Genomic DNA, 16,201 nt, shown 5'->3' with positions numbered 1-16,201 from the left:
CATGGCTTGATCCCAGCTGATCCCCCAGCTAAAACTGTGTGACAGCTGACCTGCTCACAGCTGCTGTCATTTTCGTCCTGCACAGTCTGACCTGCAAATGTAATAAAAATACTTTGTTGTTCTTTATCCAAATTGCAATAAAAACTTTGAGCAGTTCTGAACTTCGACAGACAGTTTGTGGGTTCCTCCGGATACTCCCCTCCAGCTGTCAGGGAAACGTTTCTGACTATTCCAAGACCAGTTTCCAACCTGCTATGCATCCATGTAGCAAATTCACAATCCACAATTCTAAATTTTGCACACAAAAAGGTCTAAAAACACTTAAGTACTGTCCACCCAGGAAACAATTTTGATACAAACCTATCTTGTCAAATCAACTATTTCACGTAAGTTTTGACTCAGTATCTTGTGAATATACTTATGAGTTATTACTTGTTCCTCTATTTCTTCAGCATTCCTGCCAGTTAACCTGACTCATGGAAGGTTTTTGTCTTTTGAGGTCACTAAAAACTCATGATTTGGCCAGGTTAATTTATTGCTATACTTCTGAGCATTCATCCACATTAGGGTAATTTGTACTTGTGCCTTTAACAGTTGGAGGAGGTAGAGGTACAAATTGTTCTACATACCTCTTCTTTTTAGACATTCAAAGGATATCTCCTGTCTGTTTTCTGAATTCATTGAAGTCTCTTTTCCTGAAACTGTTTTCATTCTACCTACTTCCCTCTGTAACGATTGTTCCACATCACATCACATTCCACATCACATGGTCAAGTGTGTCTGACTGAGTTCAATCAATTAATGTAACACAGGACAAATCAACAGAATAAAAAGCAAAGTTTGAACCCTTCCATGAAAAAGCTTCACTATCACTTTCTTCTTTGTCCTGCTTACTTCTTTCAGAGTTCTTTCAATCCGCTGATGCTGAGAGTTAGTGTTTTTTTAGATCATCTAAAGCCACAACTAGGGCACAGTGTCAAACATACATCAGTGAATTAAAGACAAAACAGAATTTTCAGAAGTAGTATTTCCACACAGAATTCTAGCAGTAATGTATTCCATAGGCACTCTCCAGTTACATTGAAAAAATGACAATAAGAGAGAATACACTGACTATGAATGAACACATTTAAGATGTGGCATTACCTTTAAGTATCTCAAATTTCAGTTCGTAAAGCTAAATTGTAATAACCCTTCCCTTACTTTCACTCCAAAGACAGAAGAGAAGCATGGGAAGAGTGAACAGATTAGCCCTTTGCCAGGTATTTTTTTCTTATTCTGTTTTTTAGTATTTCTTTAAAACATGTAATTTTTCCCAGATAATATGCATTTGACTTGGTCAGGTGAGAAGAATTGGAAAGATTAATAGCAAAAAAACCCACTACTACAAGGCAGAGGAAAACTGAGGTGAATAAGTGTAGAGGACTGAAGGCAGTGGGTTGATTAACATTGACAATATGCAGCTGTGGCCTTGCCTCGAAGGCAGTGGGTTGATTCACATGAAGTGCAGCTGTAGCTCTCCTGCTAAGCGATTAAATAGCACTGAGGATGGTGGGATACGTGGTTGGATGGGGGAGGAGCCTCTGGAGGAAGGTGAAACAGCATGGACAGTAGAATCTGATTGATGGTAAAGCCTTGTTGCAGCCTACTAGTTTGTTTGTGCTGCAACAATTGGTGCCCCGTGTGAGGCTGATTTGGACTCTGACTACAACAACTGGTGCCCACTGTAGTTGAGGCAATTGGGAAAACCTGCAACCCATAACAGACACAGAGAGATGAGCTGTTAACAACTAATTGATATGGGTGTATTGCAATATTTGTTGTCCATCTTAACTTAATTGCAACTTTTGGTGCCCAGTGTAGATGGGGACTAATTGGTATAGGTGCAGAAGAAGAAAATCCTATGTTAACAAAGCTTATAGATATATTTGAAAAAAGAAGCATAAAGTATAACAAGAAGGCAATAAGAACTTTGCTAGGATGATGCAAAGTAAATGATGTGCTAGTTACGCTGAAAAATGTCTCCAGTGTTCAGACATGGCAAAATGCTGGAAAATTACTTTTTGAGGCTGCCTTGAGGGGGGATAAAATTGCAACAACATCGCTAACAACCTGGAGATTCGTCTTAGACTTACTAGAACAATTAAAAGTGGACAGGGAGACAAAAAAGACAGTATTTGCAATGCTTATGGATATATTGGGAAAAAGAGGTGTAAAACATGATAAAATGACAATAAGAATTCTGCTAGTGTGGTGTAAAATGTATGATTTGCCAGCTATGGTGAAAAAGATTTTCAGTGTTCAGACATAGCAAAGCGTTGGAAAGGTACTTTTTGAGGCTGCCTCAAGGGCAGACAAAATTGCTACAGCCTCATTAACAACATGGAGATTGATCATAGATTCGCTAGAACAATCAGAAGTGGACAGAGAGACAAACCCTATATTAACAATGGTAATAAGACATATTTGAAAAATACAGGCATAAAGTATGATGAGACAGCAATAAGAACCCTGCTGGGGTGGTGTAAAAGGAATGATTTGCCAGTTACAGTGAAAAATGTCTCCAGCATTCAGATATGGCAAAGCGCTGGAAAGGTACAAATTTTTGGGGGTTGCCACAAGAGGGGACAAAATTGCTACAGTGTCATTGACAACATGGAGATTGGTCTTAGATTTACTAGAACAATCCAAAGTGGACAGGGAGACAAAGGCTGCAGTTGAAATGGCCACATCCCTGGTTGCAGAGATGATGCCCACCCAGTAAGGTACCTTCGGCACCGTCAAGATCCTCTGCCGTCACCTGATTCACACAGTCGGGGCCAGCAGGAGGAGCAGAGCGGTGCCAGTCAAGCAGGCAGGCAGTTCCCTTTGAGGTGGCAGGGAGATCATTGTCCCATTGCCTAACTGTGATCCAGAGCCACCTGTGAATAGGTTTATCAGAGATCTCAGGTCATGTTCAACAACCAGCACAAATTACAGCATAGGGAACAGATCCTGCCAAATTCTGAAGAAAGATACAGGAGCAAGCACTGGCAGAAGGGGATATCAATGCTGCAGCCGCCATGAGGGGCAGGATGTTAGCCTGCCCAGTGCTTTGAAGGGAGGGTAATGCTCCCCCCGTGTGCGAACCTTTCAACTGGGGAGTGATAAAATAGTTAAGATCAACCTGTATACAGTATGAAATAGGCTCACCCTACGCTCTATCATTGCTATTAGTCTTATCAATCAGAGCCTACTGCTTATGATTGCCATACGATTGCACAAATTATATTGACCCCTATGCAAGTGTTAATGTTTGAGTCAAATTGGAGGCGCCTGGCAAATGAGCAATCATTGATGAATTTAGAATACCCCCAGGATGACCCACATTTTGGGGCAAGGATTCCACAATTGATGGGGGAGGCTCCAGTTAACTCTCCTCAGTTACAAGCTCGCTTACATCCTTTAGCCCTGCAGCAGAGAAAAGAGTTAGCTCTCCAAGCTTTGTCCCAGATCATGGCACTCCACAACAGTCATGGACCACAATAAAACAAGGTCCACATGAGGGAGATGTGTCATTACTGGATAGGCTGAGAGACGCCTTGGATAAGCAAATACAGAACAGGGCAGCTAAGGAAGCATTGTTACTTCAGTTAGCTAAGGACAATGTGAATGAGGATTGTAGAAAGGTGATTGCAGGCATGGCGAACCGTAATCCCACTTTAGTAGAATTAATGGACATATGTGGGAAGGTAGGAACTGCTGCCTTCCAAACAGAGTGTCTGGCAAGACCTTTGTTGATGCAGTCAGGGTCATCCACTGTTGTCACAGATGGGCAAGAAGGTCACCTAAAGGAGGACTGTCCAAAGAGATCGAGACCGGGAAGGGCTGATGGCTCTGGTTTGGCATGCCGTTGATGTAACAAACCAGGGCATTTTGCAAAATACTGTAGATCTCAATTTAACACTCAGTTACTTGCAGGTGGCAACAGAAAGCAGGGAAACGGGAAGGAACCACGTGATGATACAAATGAATCCTCCTCAACAATTCCAGGCTTATGCAGCCAACTCACAACCTGAACTTCAGGGAGCGCCGCACTGGATGTTACCACAGCAGCTGCCATCCCAACAGAGGATGGTAAAGTACATAAGGTCCCAGTGAATGCTGTGCGACCCATCGGCAATAAAATGAGTGCGCTGTTGCTTGGACGTTCTAGTGTAACGTTACAAGGTTTGTCTTACCAGGAGTCATTGATGCTGATTATGTGGGTCAGATTCAAGCAATGGTGTGGACCCCCACGCCCCCTCCCCGTGTCAGTTCCTGAAGGTAGCCAGATTGCACGATTAATTCCTTTCCGGGAGCAAGTTAATTATGCCCATGACAAAGTCCGGGGCAAAAAAGTGTTTGGTTTGACAGGAGCACCACAAATTTTCTGGACTCAGAGCATACAAAATGTTCGACCAACTCTAACCTGTAAAATCACCTTTGCCAAGGGACTCCTTCTGCAATACAGGTGACCAGAATGATTGACACGGGAGCAGATGTGACTATTGTATCTGTGCACATCTGGCCTCGCTCTTGGCCTGTCTGTTCAGCAGATTCCATACTGGCAGGAGTGGGTGGTGTGACACAGAGCGTCTAGAGCCGGTTTATGGTGCAAGTTTGAAACCCTGAGGGTCAGACAGCAACAATCGGTCACTTTGTGCTTGATGTCCCTCTGAGTTTGTGGGGATGAGACTTTTTGGGACAATGGGGAGTTATCATTGGTACCCAGGTGGATTTTTAACAGGGGCCACTGTGATGGAGGGCGTATGAAGACCTACTCTGCCTTTGACTTGGAAGACAGATACCCCTGTTTGGGTGGAACAGTGGCCCCTTCCTGAGGAGAAATGTGTAGCTGTCCAACAATTAGTCAAAAAACAATTAGCACAAGGACACCTAGAACTTTCCCATAGTCCTTGGAATACCCCTGTGTTTGTGATAAAAAAGAAATCAGGCAAATGGCATTTGTTACAAGATTTAAGGAAAGTAAATGATGTAAAGGAGGGAAGGGGAGCCCTGCAATCGGGTATGCCTTCCTCAATGATAATCCTGCGAAACTGGGACATTTTGGTAATTGATTTAAAAGATTGTTTTTTCAGTATTCCTTTACATGAAGCTGATAAATGTAAATTTGCTTTTCAATACCTAGCAGAAACAATATAACTCCTTGTAACCAATGCCAATGCACAGTGTTGCCGCAGGGTATGAAGAACAGTCCTACTATATGTCAACAGTATGTAGCAAAGGCGTTATCACCTACACAGGAACAATTTCCACAAGTGTATTGCTATCATTATATGGATGATATTATGTACCGGCTGCAAATAAGGCTAAACTTCAACAAGTGTATCCAGTTTTGCAGCAGTCGTTGGCCACACCTTTGGGCTATGTATAGCACCAGAAAAGATTCAACAACAAGCCCCGTGGAAATACTTGCGAGATAAAGTGCTAGATCAAACACTTGAGCCACAGTCTATCCAGCCCTGAGTAAATGTCAGAACCCTAAATGATTTGCAAAAAATTATTAGGGACCACAAATTGGGTAAGGCCATACTGGGGCCTTACAACAGAACAACTGAAACCACTCTTTGATCTGTTGAAGGGTGACACTGATTTAATGTCTCCCTGATCACTAACAAAAGAAGCCACCTTAGCCCTAGAGAGGGTGGCCAATGGTCTGCAACAAAAAAGGGTACACCGTGTAGACTCAGAAACTCCACTAAGTTTATATCTTGTCATTGCTAACTATCACCCCATGGGATTGTTGGGCCAATGGAATGAGTGCTGGCAGGATCCACTACATGTCTTAGAATGGTTATTTTTAACTGTACAACCACAAAGACAGTGAGCACTCAAAACCGAACTAGTATCAAACATTATCACCAAAGGACGTATGTGGTGCCTTCAGGTTATGGACCAAGATCCCAGTTACCTGATAATTATCATTGAACACAATTATGTAAGCTGGTGTTCAGCAAACCGTTTACAGTTTCAATTAGCTCTGGAAGGATTTAAAGGACAAATATCCTTATCTTTGCAGTCATAAATTGTTACAAACTTATTCAGACATACAAATACTTCAAGAGCTGCTGGCAGCAAATAGCCCAGTGCAAGGCCCTACAGTCTTTACGGATGGTTCTGGGAAATCAGGAGAGGCAGTGGTCACTTGGTATGGTGGGATTCAATGGCAAGAATAGATACACTTAAAGTGATTACCTCAATTGGTTGAACTTAGTGCTGTCATTGTTACCTTTAAAAAATTTTCTGGATGTGCTGTAAACATTGTTACAGACTCTGCTTATGTTGTGGATGTTGTGTGACACATTGACTGTGCACTGCTTAAGGAGGTAAATTCAGAACAACTATTTTCTTAATTAAAAACATTATGGGTAATAGTGGGCTAACGTACACATAGATATTACATTTTGCACATCTGCAGTCGCACTGGATTGTAAGGATTCGTCTGTGAAGGAAATGCCCGTGCTGATGCTCTTGCAGCTCCCGCCTGGACTCCTCCAGTGCTGGATCTGATACGACAGGCCCTCATGTCTCATCAATTTTTTCATCAAAGGGCTCAGCACTGGTCTGTTAATTTGAAATATCTTTTGTGGATGCAAAATCCATCATCGCTGCTTGTCAGTGATTGGGTCCTGGACTGACATTTCCACGAGGGGTCAATCCACGCAGATACCAGTCCTTGGATTTGTGGCAAACTGACGTCACAGATGTGCCTTCTTTTGGTCTTTCACAGTATGTTCATATCTCTGTTGATACCTTCTCAAAAGTTGTGTGGGCATCGGCCCATACTGGGGAGAAGGCTCTGGATGCCATTTCACATCTTTGACAGGCTTGGGCTGCTCTGAGGGTTCCAAAGAGTCTCAAGACAGACAACAGGCCAGCATATTTACCTGCACGCATGGCCAGTTCCTTGCCTCTTGGGGGGTGGAACATGTTACTGGCATCCCACACTCCCCAAGCCACTGTGGAACATGTTCATCATACTTTAAAGCTACTACTTGAAAAACAAGAAGCGGGAATGGGTTCTGAGACTTTGCATGCTTGTCTATGAAAAGCTGGGTATACACTGAATTATTTGACTGTGCCGATGGGGAAATGGTGTCCTGTGATTATCTCATGTTTCTTGTCTTTGCAGGGAGGAGATCCTCCTATCCAAGCAAAGGTCTTAACGCAAGACCTACAAACAGGAAAATGGACAGGCCCGTGGGATTTAATTACCTGGGGAAGAGGGTATGCTTGTGTCTCCACAGATGCAGGGCCATGGTGGCTTCCCGCTAGGTGTGTTAAGCCTGTTTTAGATCCTAGAATTGACAAGAGGACATCACATACCAGCTGTTCCACAGAAACCTTGAGAGGGGAGTCAGAACATCTGGGTGACCCTGATACAGAGCCTGAATTGGATGCAGCTTTGTGCCTTCTTAACTCAACCTGAACAGCCTTCCCACATATCCTGCCAAGGGCCCTACAGTGGATGACAGACATGGCCTTTTTGGTTAAAAACAAAAAGGGGGAATTGTAGAGGACTGAAGGCAGTGCGTTGATTAGCATTGATAATATGCAGCTAGGGCCTTGCCTCGAGATTGACGTGGACAATGTGCAGATAGCTTGTTCCCGCTAAGTAGTTAAATAGCGCTGAGGATTGTGGGGTAGGTGGTTGGACAGGGGAGCAGTAGTGTGGTCTGGCCTCTGGAGGAAGGAGAAACAGCATGGACAGTAGAATCTGATCGATGGTAAAAGCCTTGTTGCAGCCTACTAGTTAGTTTGTGCTGCAACAAATACGGTTATTAAGTTTTAGAGACTGTAAAAGTTCTACCTCTTCACTTCAAGACATCTTGTATAATCTTATGCTACCTTACAGCTCATCCTCTTCATTCCCACTTCTGTGCCAGTTCTAGCTTGCAATGTATTCTTCATCAAGTCATTTTATTCCACTGTTCTATCAAAGTTTTTCACAGGAAGGTCAAATAAATGACAGTGAAAAGTTAGCAGCAGTGTGAAAGAAAATAAGAGGGAAGAAAAGATCTCTTGTTTTGATGGCAGTAAAACTTTGCACCAGTGCAAACTAGTGATGCAGAATTTTCAACATATCAAGACAAAGAAAGTAAGACAAGTGGAAGGATGGGAGAGGGAAATCCAATAACACAGGAGTATTGATAATTCAGTAGATCGGCTTCGTGTTATCTGTATCACTAAGACTTACTGTGCAAAAGCCTTAAGATTTACAGAAGTGCTGTTCTTACTGACTCCAGCCAGAGTTGCAGCTGCAGAGCATTTAAGAGACAGCCCTCCCTGTTCAAAGCAAAATCAGCCTAACTTCACCTCTGAAGTGTTACACTCAGCTCACCTACAGTTCATCCAAAGAACAACTGGGAAACATAATGGCTACCACAACATTGTCTGAGATACAACTATTTCAATTCATCACTAACTTTAAAAGCCTCTTATACTATGCTCCTGATGAGTTGAATGGCTATGTCCCACCTCCTCTGCCCTCATACTGGCACTACAACTACTGTGTAATTAAGTTCTGAATACAGAGATCTGCCTTAAAGTTCATCAGATGACCTTCACTGTGAAAGGCTTGCCAGCATAAATTCAAATATTGAGAAAGGCTATCTGTATTTCTGATAAAACAAGTCATTTTTACTGGTAAATAAGGACTGACACTGCAGTAATCACACACAAGAAATTCTACTACAGTTTTTACTACTTTGTGCATGTTTAAAGACAAACCTTTTCGTACATCCTTCAAAGTCACCATGAACCCCAACAATGAGAAGCCCAAAAGCTGAAAGGAAGATGCAGAAAGCCTGTCCACCATCATATTAACCTAGAGGAAAAACACACTGCTGAAAAAAGGGTGTTCACATCTTCCCAGACACTTGTTTGAGCAGAACTGCTTTAAGTCATGACCAGCTGCTCATGAAGTTGCCCAGAAAAACAGGTCAGGGGAACTGATCTGAAGACAAAATAACTCCAGAAGACATTACATATTTCTGAAGGGAAGGTGTGCATCCCTTTCCTTCCTTCCTTTTAGGAAAGGATCTCACTTAAATGACTGCAGTCTCAGACTTTCTGCTTCTCTTTGTACATACAAGAATATAAATCAGAAAGTCTCCACAGCTTGGGGATGCTCCAGTTTATGCAGTCATAAAAAACATGTGGAGTACAGCAAACTGATAAAGAAGCCTGTGCAGGGAGAGGTAACAGGACTGTAAAATATTGTAGCATGTGCTCTTAAGACACCTTCAGGGAAGTTGCCTTCAGTAAATTATACATAGCTGTGCAGCATATGCATAGCATCTGTAGATAATGATCTGAAGACATGCTGTAATAGCACCCAGGCTCCTGGAAGGCAGACAGAAACCTAGAAAACTATTTCTCCTTGGAAGTGTTGTGTGCATACATACAGCAATTCATTTAAAAACATATGCAGAAGTGCTCTGAATTATCAAGAAGAGACAATTTGTTTACTGCTGCCTGTCTGCCTGCCTACCTACTGCAGGGTGCTAGTTACTCTAAATTCTTTCGATGACTGGCTTTAGGATTTTTTCTTGCATTAGAGCATCAGCCTAACGAGAAACCGAAAGTGTTTCTCGAAGCAAGCCGCAGAGAACGCGCCCCCCCCCCCCCCCCCCCCCCCCGGTTCCCTCAGCACCGACACCCTTTTCCCTCACCTAAAGTCGCTTGTTTCTTGCATCTGGGCGGCAGCAACCAAACCGTCCCGGGGACTATCGGACAGCGGCAACGCGGTCACCGGCCACGCAGCACCGCGCTCCGCTGGGGCCCGGGGCCCACGGTCCCCGCCGGCGGCAGTAGCAATGGGGGCCGCCGGGGGCGGCGGCGCGGCTCCCCATGCGCGGCTCCCCTCAGCCGTCAGCAGCCGCCGCCGCCCCCGGACAGGTAGGCCCCCACCAGGCCCCTCACAGGCCCCCGGCCGCGGCCCGCGCGGGCAGGCGGCCCCAACCTCCCCCCGGGTTTAGTACTGCGCACTCACCTGTGTGGGTCTCGTGTTTGGGCACCCGGTAGTACTTGTTGCCGAACTGATCGGTGCCCACCAGCTCCTTGGCGGGCCCGAAGAGCCGCAGTCGCAGAGCGCGCAGCACCCGCACGGCCCGACTCATCCCGGCAGGCCGCGGGGCTCCCGCCGGCCAAGGTCGCCGCGACCAACCGGCCCCGCACCGGCCGCGCCTCGAGCCCCGCCCCTGCGTGCTACGTCACAGCCGCGCGCCCTGCCCGATGCCCTGCCCGCAACTAGCCTGCATCGGCGCATCGGCGCCGTTTTGTCCGCCCGCCCTGTCCCCGCCCATCGGCGGCAGGCAGAAAAGCAACGCCGCTCGCCATTGGCGGGGATCCGCCTGCCCCTGGCCAATCCTGGTCGCTCCTGGGCCAAGGTGGTGGGATGGCGGTGAGTAGCCTGCCTGTCGTGCAATGCTGGGGTTGCTCTTAGCGCGTCAGGCCGGGATTGACGATCCAGTGCGGCTGCGCCGGACCACATCCACCTGGAGGTAGCGGGGACCGGGACCGGAGCCGGGTCGCGCTGCGTGGGGAGACCCCGGAGCGCCCGCCTTAGGCTGGCGAGGCAGAAGCCCCTCACTTCGCCCTGCCGGGAGCTGTTGTCCGGCCCTAGCTGGGCCGCTCTGAGGCGGGACCTAGGACCGCTACCGCTGTGGCCGGGGGAGCGGAGCCTTGCCCTGCCGCCGCCCCGCCGTCTGCTCCGAGCCCGGGGAATTGGAGTGGTGGAGCCGGTAGCCTCCGGCCCGGGCTCCCCGGTAGGAGCTCCCGGGTGCCTGCCGTGCCTCCTTTGGGCGCTCCCGGTGGGGTGGTTTTGCTCATGTGTGTGGGTTAGCAGCCCTGGGGTGCGCTGAGTAACCGCGTTTCGGTAGGCTGGGTAGGCACAGGGCAGTAAACGGCACGACAGTGTTCATGCCCTTCTTACTGTAGCGGCTTTATCAGGTGTTTCGATTTGCATGCGGCTTCGTATAGGAACAAGGTTCACGTAGTGCTTGTGCACCCGCATCAGTTAATCCTCTCTCTCCGAGCTCGGCCTGTTGACAGGTTGCAGAAGAATCAGATGCAAGCGTTTCATTAGGTTTCCAACAGCTTTTCTGGGAAGTGGTAACTGCATAGAGACAATTATTAATGTTCTTGCTAAAGGTTGTAATGTTGTACCTGTCTGGCTTGCAGACATGTGGTTAATAGAGGGCCAGCCTGATATTTGACTTGAGATCTAGACAGACTATGTAAGTGGCGAAAAACAAGAAAGAATTTGAAAATCAGCAGGTGATGTTTAATCCTTACAAATAATATGGGGCCTTGGGAGAAGTAATAGATACGGTATGTCAAGCTATCAAGCTAAGAAGTAACAAGATAAGCTCAGGAGTTAATGAGGCTAAGTAAACAGAAAATTACTTGAGCAATGTGTGAACTGTCCTGATTGTCATACTGTAAGATTCACCCTCAAACAAAGGAAGCCCCCTCCCCCACAGAACATGTGCTGTGAAAAAAAGAATGTTTTACTTTTAAATGAAGACAAGACTTGTAAGAACCACTGAGAATTGTGTGGCTAAATGTAATTGTAAACAATTGTTCAAAGTGTATGAAGTATTTTAATATGTCTTAAGAGGGAGCTAGTTTTTGTGGATTACTACCTAGCTCCCTACTTTGCCCAAACTAGAAGAGAAACTTGGAAATGCCTCGACTCTATGTGTGATTTGGCACTGTGCACTGGATCACAGACAACAATGTGATAGTATTTGTTCATTATCACAAAATCAGGTTTGGAGCTGTATTTAAAGATAAATTCAATAAAGCCAACCTCAGTTCCGTCAGTCAAATCCATCAGCAGGAAAGATTTGTGGTGGTGATTACAGCGTTTGGGGCTGAATCATTGTAAAATTAGTCTATTTTAAAATTTTTAATTAAAAAAATGTATTTTAAAGATGCAGGGTGGGCAATAAGCAGGAAAAATTGGAGATCTGTGTGCAGTCACAAAGCCATGTTCTTGTTTTAATTACAGAGACATGGTGGGATAGCACGCATGACTGGACTGCTGCCATGTATGCCTACATACTTTTTAGGAAAGACAAGCCAGCAAGGAGAAGTGGTGGAATTGCCATTTATGAAGGGATAAGTGGCATATATTGAACTGCTCTCCCTAGGGGTGCATGAAGAACGAGTTGAGAGTTTGAGTAAGGCTTAAGGGGCAGATTAACTTGGGGGACACCATCATGGGTGTTTGCTACAGGCCACCTGATGAGGAAGTCAATGAGGACTTCTGTAGACAGCTGGAAATGGCCTCATGATCACAGGCCCTGGTTCTCAAGGGGGACTTCAACTTCCCTGATATCTGCTGGAAAGGCAATACAGCTAAGCTCATACAGTCCAGGAGGTTCCTCTAGAGCACTGATGATAACTTTTTGACTCAGGTGGTGGAGGAGCCAACACAGCAAGGTGTGCTGTGGGACCTTGTACTCGCAAAGAAAGACTGGTAGGGGATGTGAGAGCTGGGGGCAGCCATGACATGGTGGAGTTGAAGATCCTGCATGGAGGAAGCAGGGCAGTAAGTAGGATTGCAGTCCTGGACTTCAGGAGAGCTAACTTTAGCCTCTTCAAGGACCTGCTTGGAGGAATCGCATGGGTTAGGGCTGTAGAAGGTGTGGGGATCCAATAGAGCTGGCTAAAATTCAAGCATCGCTTCCTCCAAGCTCAAGGTCGGGGCATCCCTGTGAGCAAGAAATCAAGCAGAGAGGGCAGGAGGCCTCCATGGATAAGCCAGGAGCTTCTGGCAAACCTCAAAACAGAAGGGAGTTTGTGGGATATGGAAAAAGGGATGGCCCTTGGGAGGAATATAGAAATGTTGTCAGAACATGTAGAAGGCTAAGGTCTGTTTGGAATTAAGTCTGGTGAGAGAGGTGAAGGACAACAAGAAGGGCTTCTTCCAAGTGTCTCAGCAGGAAAAGGATGACTGGGGAAAATGTGTGCCTGCTGCTGAACGAGGTGGGAGCCCTGGTGATGAAGGACACAGAAGGTGGAGTGACTGAATGCTGCCTTTGCTCCAGTTTTCACTGCCAAGGCTGGCTCTTGGGTATCCCAGGCCTTGTAGGCAAGAGAGAAAGTCTGGAGAAAGGAAGGAAGACTTTCCCTTGGAAGCTTGACACCAGCACCCATGGGCCGTGATGGGACCCACCTCTCAGTGCTGAGGGAGCTGGCAGATGTTGCTGCTAAGCCACTCTCCATCATCTTTGCAAGGTCATGGAGGACAGGAGAGGTGCTGGAGGACTGGTGGAAAGCCAGTGTCACTCCAGTCTTCCAGAAGGGCAGGATGGGGGACCCAGGAAGCTACAGGCCGGTCAGTCTCATCTCTGTCACTAGAAAGCAAAGGTGATGGAGCATCTCATCCTGGAGGTCATCTTGAAGCATGTGGAGGAAAAAAAGGCTGTCAGGGGTAGTCAACATGGGGAAATCATGCCTGACCAGTCTCATAGCCTTCCGTGACTGGCTGGGCGGATGAGAGGAGAGCAGTGGATGTTGTCTGCTTTGACCTCAGTAAGGCTTTTGGCACTGTCTCCCATAACACCCTCACAGGTAAGCACAGGCAGTGTGTGGGTTGGATGGGTGGACAGTGAGGTGGATGCAGAACTGGCTGAACTCAGAGCTCAGAGGGTTGTGATCAGCGGTGCAGAGTCTGGCTGGAGGCCTGTAGCTCACGGTGTTCCCCAAGGGTCAGTACTGGGTCCAGTCCTGGTCAACATACTCATCAGTGACCTGGATGAAGGGACTGAGTGTCCCCTCTAGCAGGTTTGCTGATGATACCAAAATGGGTATCTGCACCTAACAGCCTGAGCTTCTCACATGATTTTTTTTGCCATTCAAGCTGAAGCTGACTAGAGGCAAGCTGTCTTACAGCTTTTCAATTATCTACTTAGTTGCATTTTTGTTGATGGTGGTTTTTACAAAATATGCTGTAGGAAGGTCTGATATCTTGTAAGACTAATTTTATATTGGGTAGTATGGTTTCAGGAAGCAAAATCTGTCTCCTTTTTGACTATGTATTATTAGCATATTTAAAGGTACCAGTTTTAGTTCAGAAAATTTTGTCGTAGAAGACATCATGTGGATAGCATAGTTTTATTTTAACGTTTTTATTTAATGGTACAGAAAACATAACACACAAACATTGTTTTCCTTAAAGGAAATACTGTAATTTTTCAGCTAAATTAATATGTCCACTAGGTGTCCGTATTTCCAAGTAGAATAAAGCTCAGAAGGAAGGTGCATGGTGAAGCTTCAAAGTAACTAATACTTGTTGAGACTACTACAACTGCTTCTTCATGTTTCTTTTGCTCTGTTTAAATTACATTCTGGTTTTTGTTTCGTATGTTGACCCCAAATGCTGTTTTATTATTTCTTTGAGCCTATTTTATGTATTTATTTCTCTATTAACTTCCAAACAACATAAATAATAAAATATTTTTTCTGTGAACTAAATAGGACTTATTTCCAGCCCTGTGTCTTGTCTGCAAGTCTAGTTTTGGAAAAAATAGAATGGTTTACATGTATTGAGGAAGTGCAGAACTACGGTTTGAACTGTTCAGAGCTACATAGTAACATTCTACAATTCTGTTGTTGTTGTTCATGTCGCTGTTTTTCTTTTTTGTTTTAAGGGTTCTAAGTTTGGAATTAAATAAAGATAGAGATGTGGAAAGAATACATGGTACTGGTATCAACACCCTTGATATTGAGCCTGTTGAGGGAAGATAGTAAGTATATACTTTAGTTACTAAAAATGTGTATGAGTACTTTAGTGTACTGTGTTTTGGTACTATGGATTTGTTTTCTTGCTGAACGCTCACTTACATTGAGCCTCCTGAGGTCATGAGTGTTGTAACTTGTGTGCTTTATTAACATTTTCAGTATGTTATCTGGTGGATCAGATGGTGTCATTGTACTTCATGACCTTGAAAACTTCAGCGGAAAACCAACTTACACTTGTAAAGCACTTGGTTATGTGGGAAGGTAGGTACTCAAATTCTGTTAAAAGTTCATAGTGGTATCTCTTGTGTGACTAGCATTAAACTCACCAATCAATGAGAGTTAATTTTTTTTCTCCAATTCTTATTTCTAGGATAAAAAGGCTGTAGAAAATAGTGCCAGAAATCTTTGAAGGCTAGCATGATGTGTTATGGGTTTTGGCATGCAAAAAAAAGCAAGAAGCTTTGAGAGGATTTCTGTGACTTACTAAGGAGCAGAAGCTAATTGTTTTTTCTTGATTTGTCTACCCTAACAGTTACAATATATGTACAGTGACTCTGGTATTGTTTGAGCAGATCTTTGGCAGTTCAAAAATTAAATTGGAGGCTATTAATTGTACTTATATGGAAATCACAGTAGAGAGGCTTGTGTTGCTGCAGACCCCACAAAAAGTCAGTTAGTACTCTAATCTCATGTTGTAACAGTAGAAAAGACAGATGCCTCCAGCCCTCTTCCAGGGCACAGTTCCTTGCTTGTGAGTTTCCTTGTTGTTTCCTGTTGAAATTTACTGACTCTATGCCAGTAATTATGAGAAAGTAATTTTGGGACTATTGTAGAAATACTCCTTGTATCCCCCAAATATATATTAGTATCTTTGAATAAATATGTGTTTAAGCAAAAGTAAAATTGTCTTTGCATAACACTGTTCATCTGATTGGAAAAACATTTAATACATACCTGCAGTTGTTGGTTTTCTTTTCCCTTGCCTGGCTCTCAGCTTTGCTAATAGCTATTTTTAGTTCACCAGGTGTTCCTCAGGTACAGAAGTAATTAATACAGAATTTCTTAAGAACAAGTCTGAATGAGGACAGATGTGTTACTGAAAAACGGGACGTATTTTTCTGAAGAGCAGAAATACCATACTATTCATAATCTATATAAAGACTCTAGGCATTTATTGATTTGTCAGGCTTTCTCTGCAGGCAGTACAATTTTGTCCATTATAGGCATTAAGTCTTCTAGCAAAAGCTGGTTTTCCCTTGTATTTAGGTAGTAAGGTTGTCTAGTAGGTTAGGACTTTATCTCAGATTTAAAATAAGATGTATCCTACTGTGTTAAATATTAGTAGCTACATTTCCCCCTCATTTTTTCCCAGTCCTCAAATTATTTGAGGTCTAAGGTTCATGAG

General features: G+C 44.6%; 2 protein-coding genes across 13 annotated transcripts in view; one reads left to right on the top strand and one right to left on the bottom strand.

Annotated features, from left to right (window-relative positions):
• NDUFAF2 (NADH:ubiquinone oxidoreductase complex assembly factor 2) overlaps positions 1-10,260 on the bottom strand; it is a 69,097-nt gene extending 58,837 nt beyond the window's left edge. The window contains exons 1-2 of one of the 2 annotated variants that reach the window (XM_055699460.1): positions 10,037-10,171; positions 8,773-8,869 (exon numbers count right to left, since the gene is read on the bottom strand). In XM_055699460.1, coding sequence (XP_055555435.1) covers positions 8,773-8,863 — 91 coding nt within the window. In that variant the 5' untranslated portion in view covers positions 8,864-8,869; positions 10,037-10,171. Of the gene's footprint in view, positions 1-8,772; positions 8,870-10,036 lie in introns of both variants that reach the window. The other variant, XM_055699459.1, reaches the window with a different exon arrangement.
• Positions 10,261-10,394: 134 nt separating this feature from the next.
• ERCC8 (ERCC excision repair 8, CSA ubiquitin ligase complex subunit) overlaps positions 10,395-16,201 on the top strand; it is a 40,529-nt gene continuing 34,722 nt past the window's right edge. For all 11 annotated transcript variants that reach the window (XM_027808251.2, XM_055699450.1, XM_027808234.2 and 8 more), the window contains exons 1-3: positions 10,395-10,547; positions 14,706-14,801; positions 14,956-15,057. In XM_027808251.2, the coding sequence (XP_027664052.1) occupies positions 10,471-10,547; positions 14,706-14,801; positions 14,956-15,057 (275 nt within the window). In that variant the 5' untranslated portion in view covers positions 10,395-10,470. The remainder of the gene's footprint in view (positions 10,548-14,705; positions 14,802-14,955; positions 15,058-16,201) is intronic.

The sequence above is a fragment of the Falco cherrug genome, chromosome Z (genome assembly GCF_023634085.1).
Source record: "Falco cherrug isolate bFalChe1 chromosome Z, bFalChe1.pri, whole genome shotgun sequence".
NCBI classification, from domain to species: domain Eukaryota; kingdom Metazoa; phylum Chordata; class Aves; order Falconiformes; family Falconidae; genus Falco; species Falco cherrug.
The sequence above is the reverse complement of the archived record's forward strand: the minus strand, read 5'-3'. Positions and strand labels throughout refer to the sequence as shown.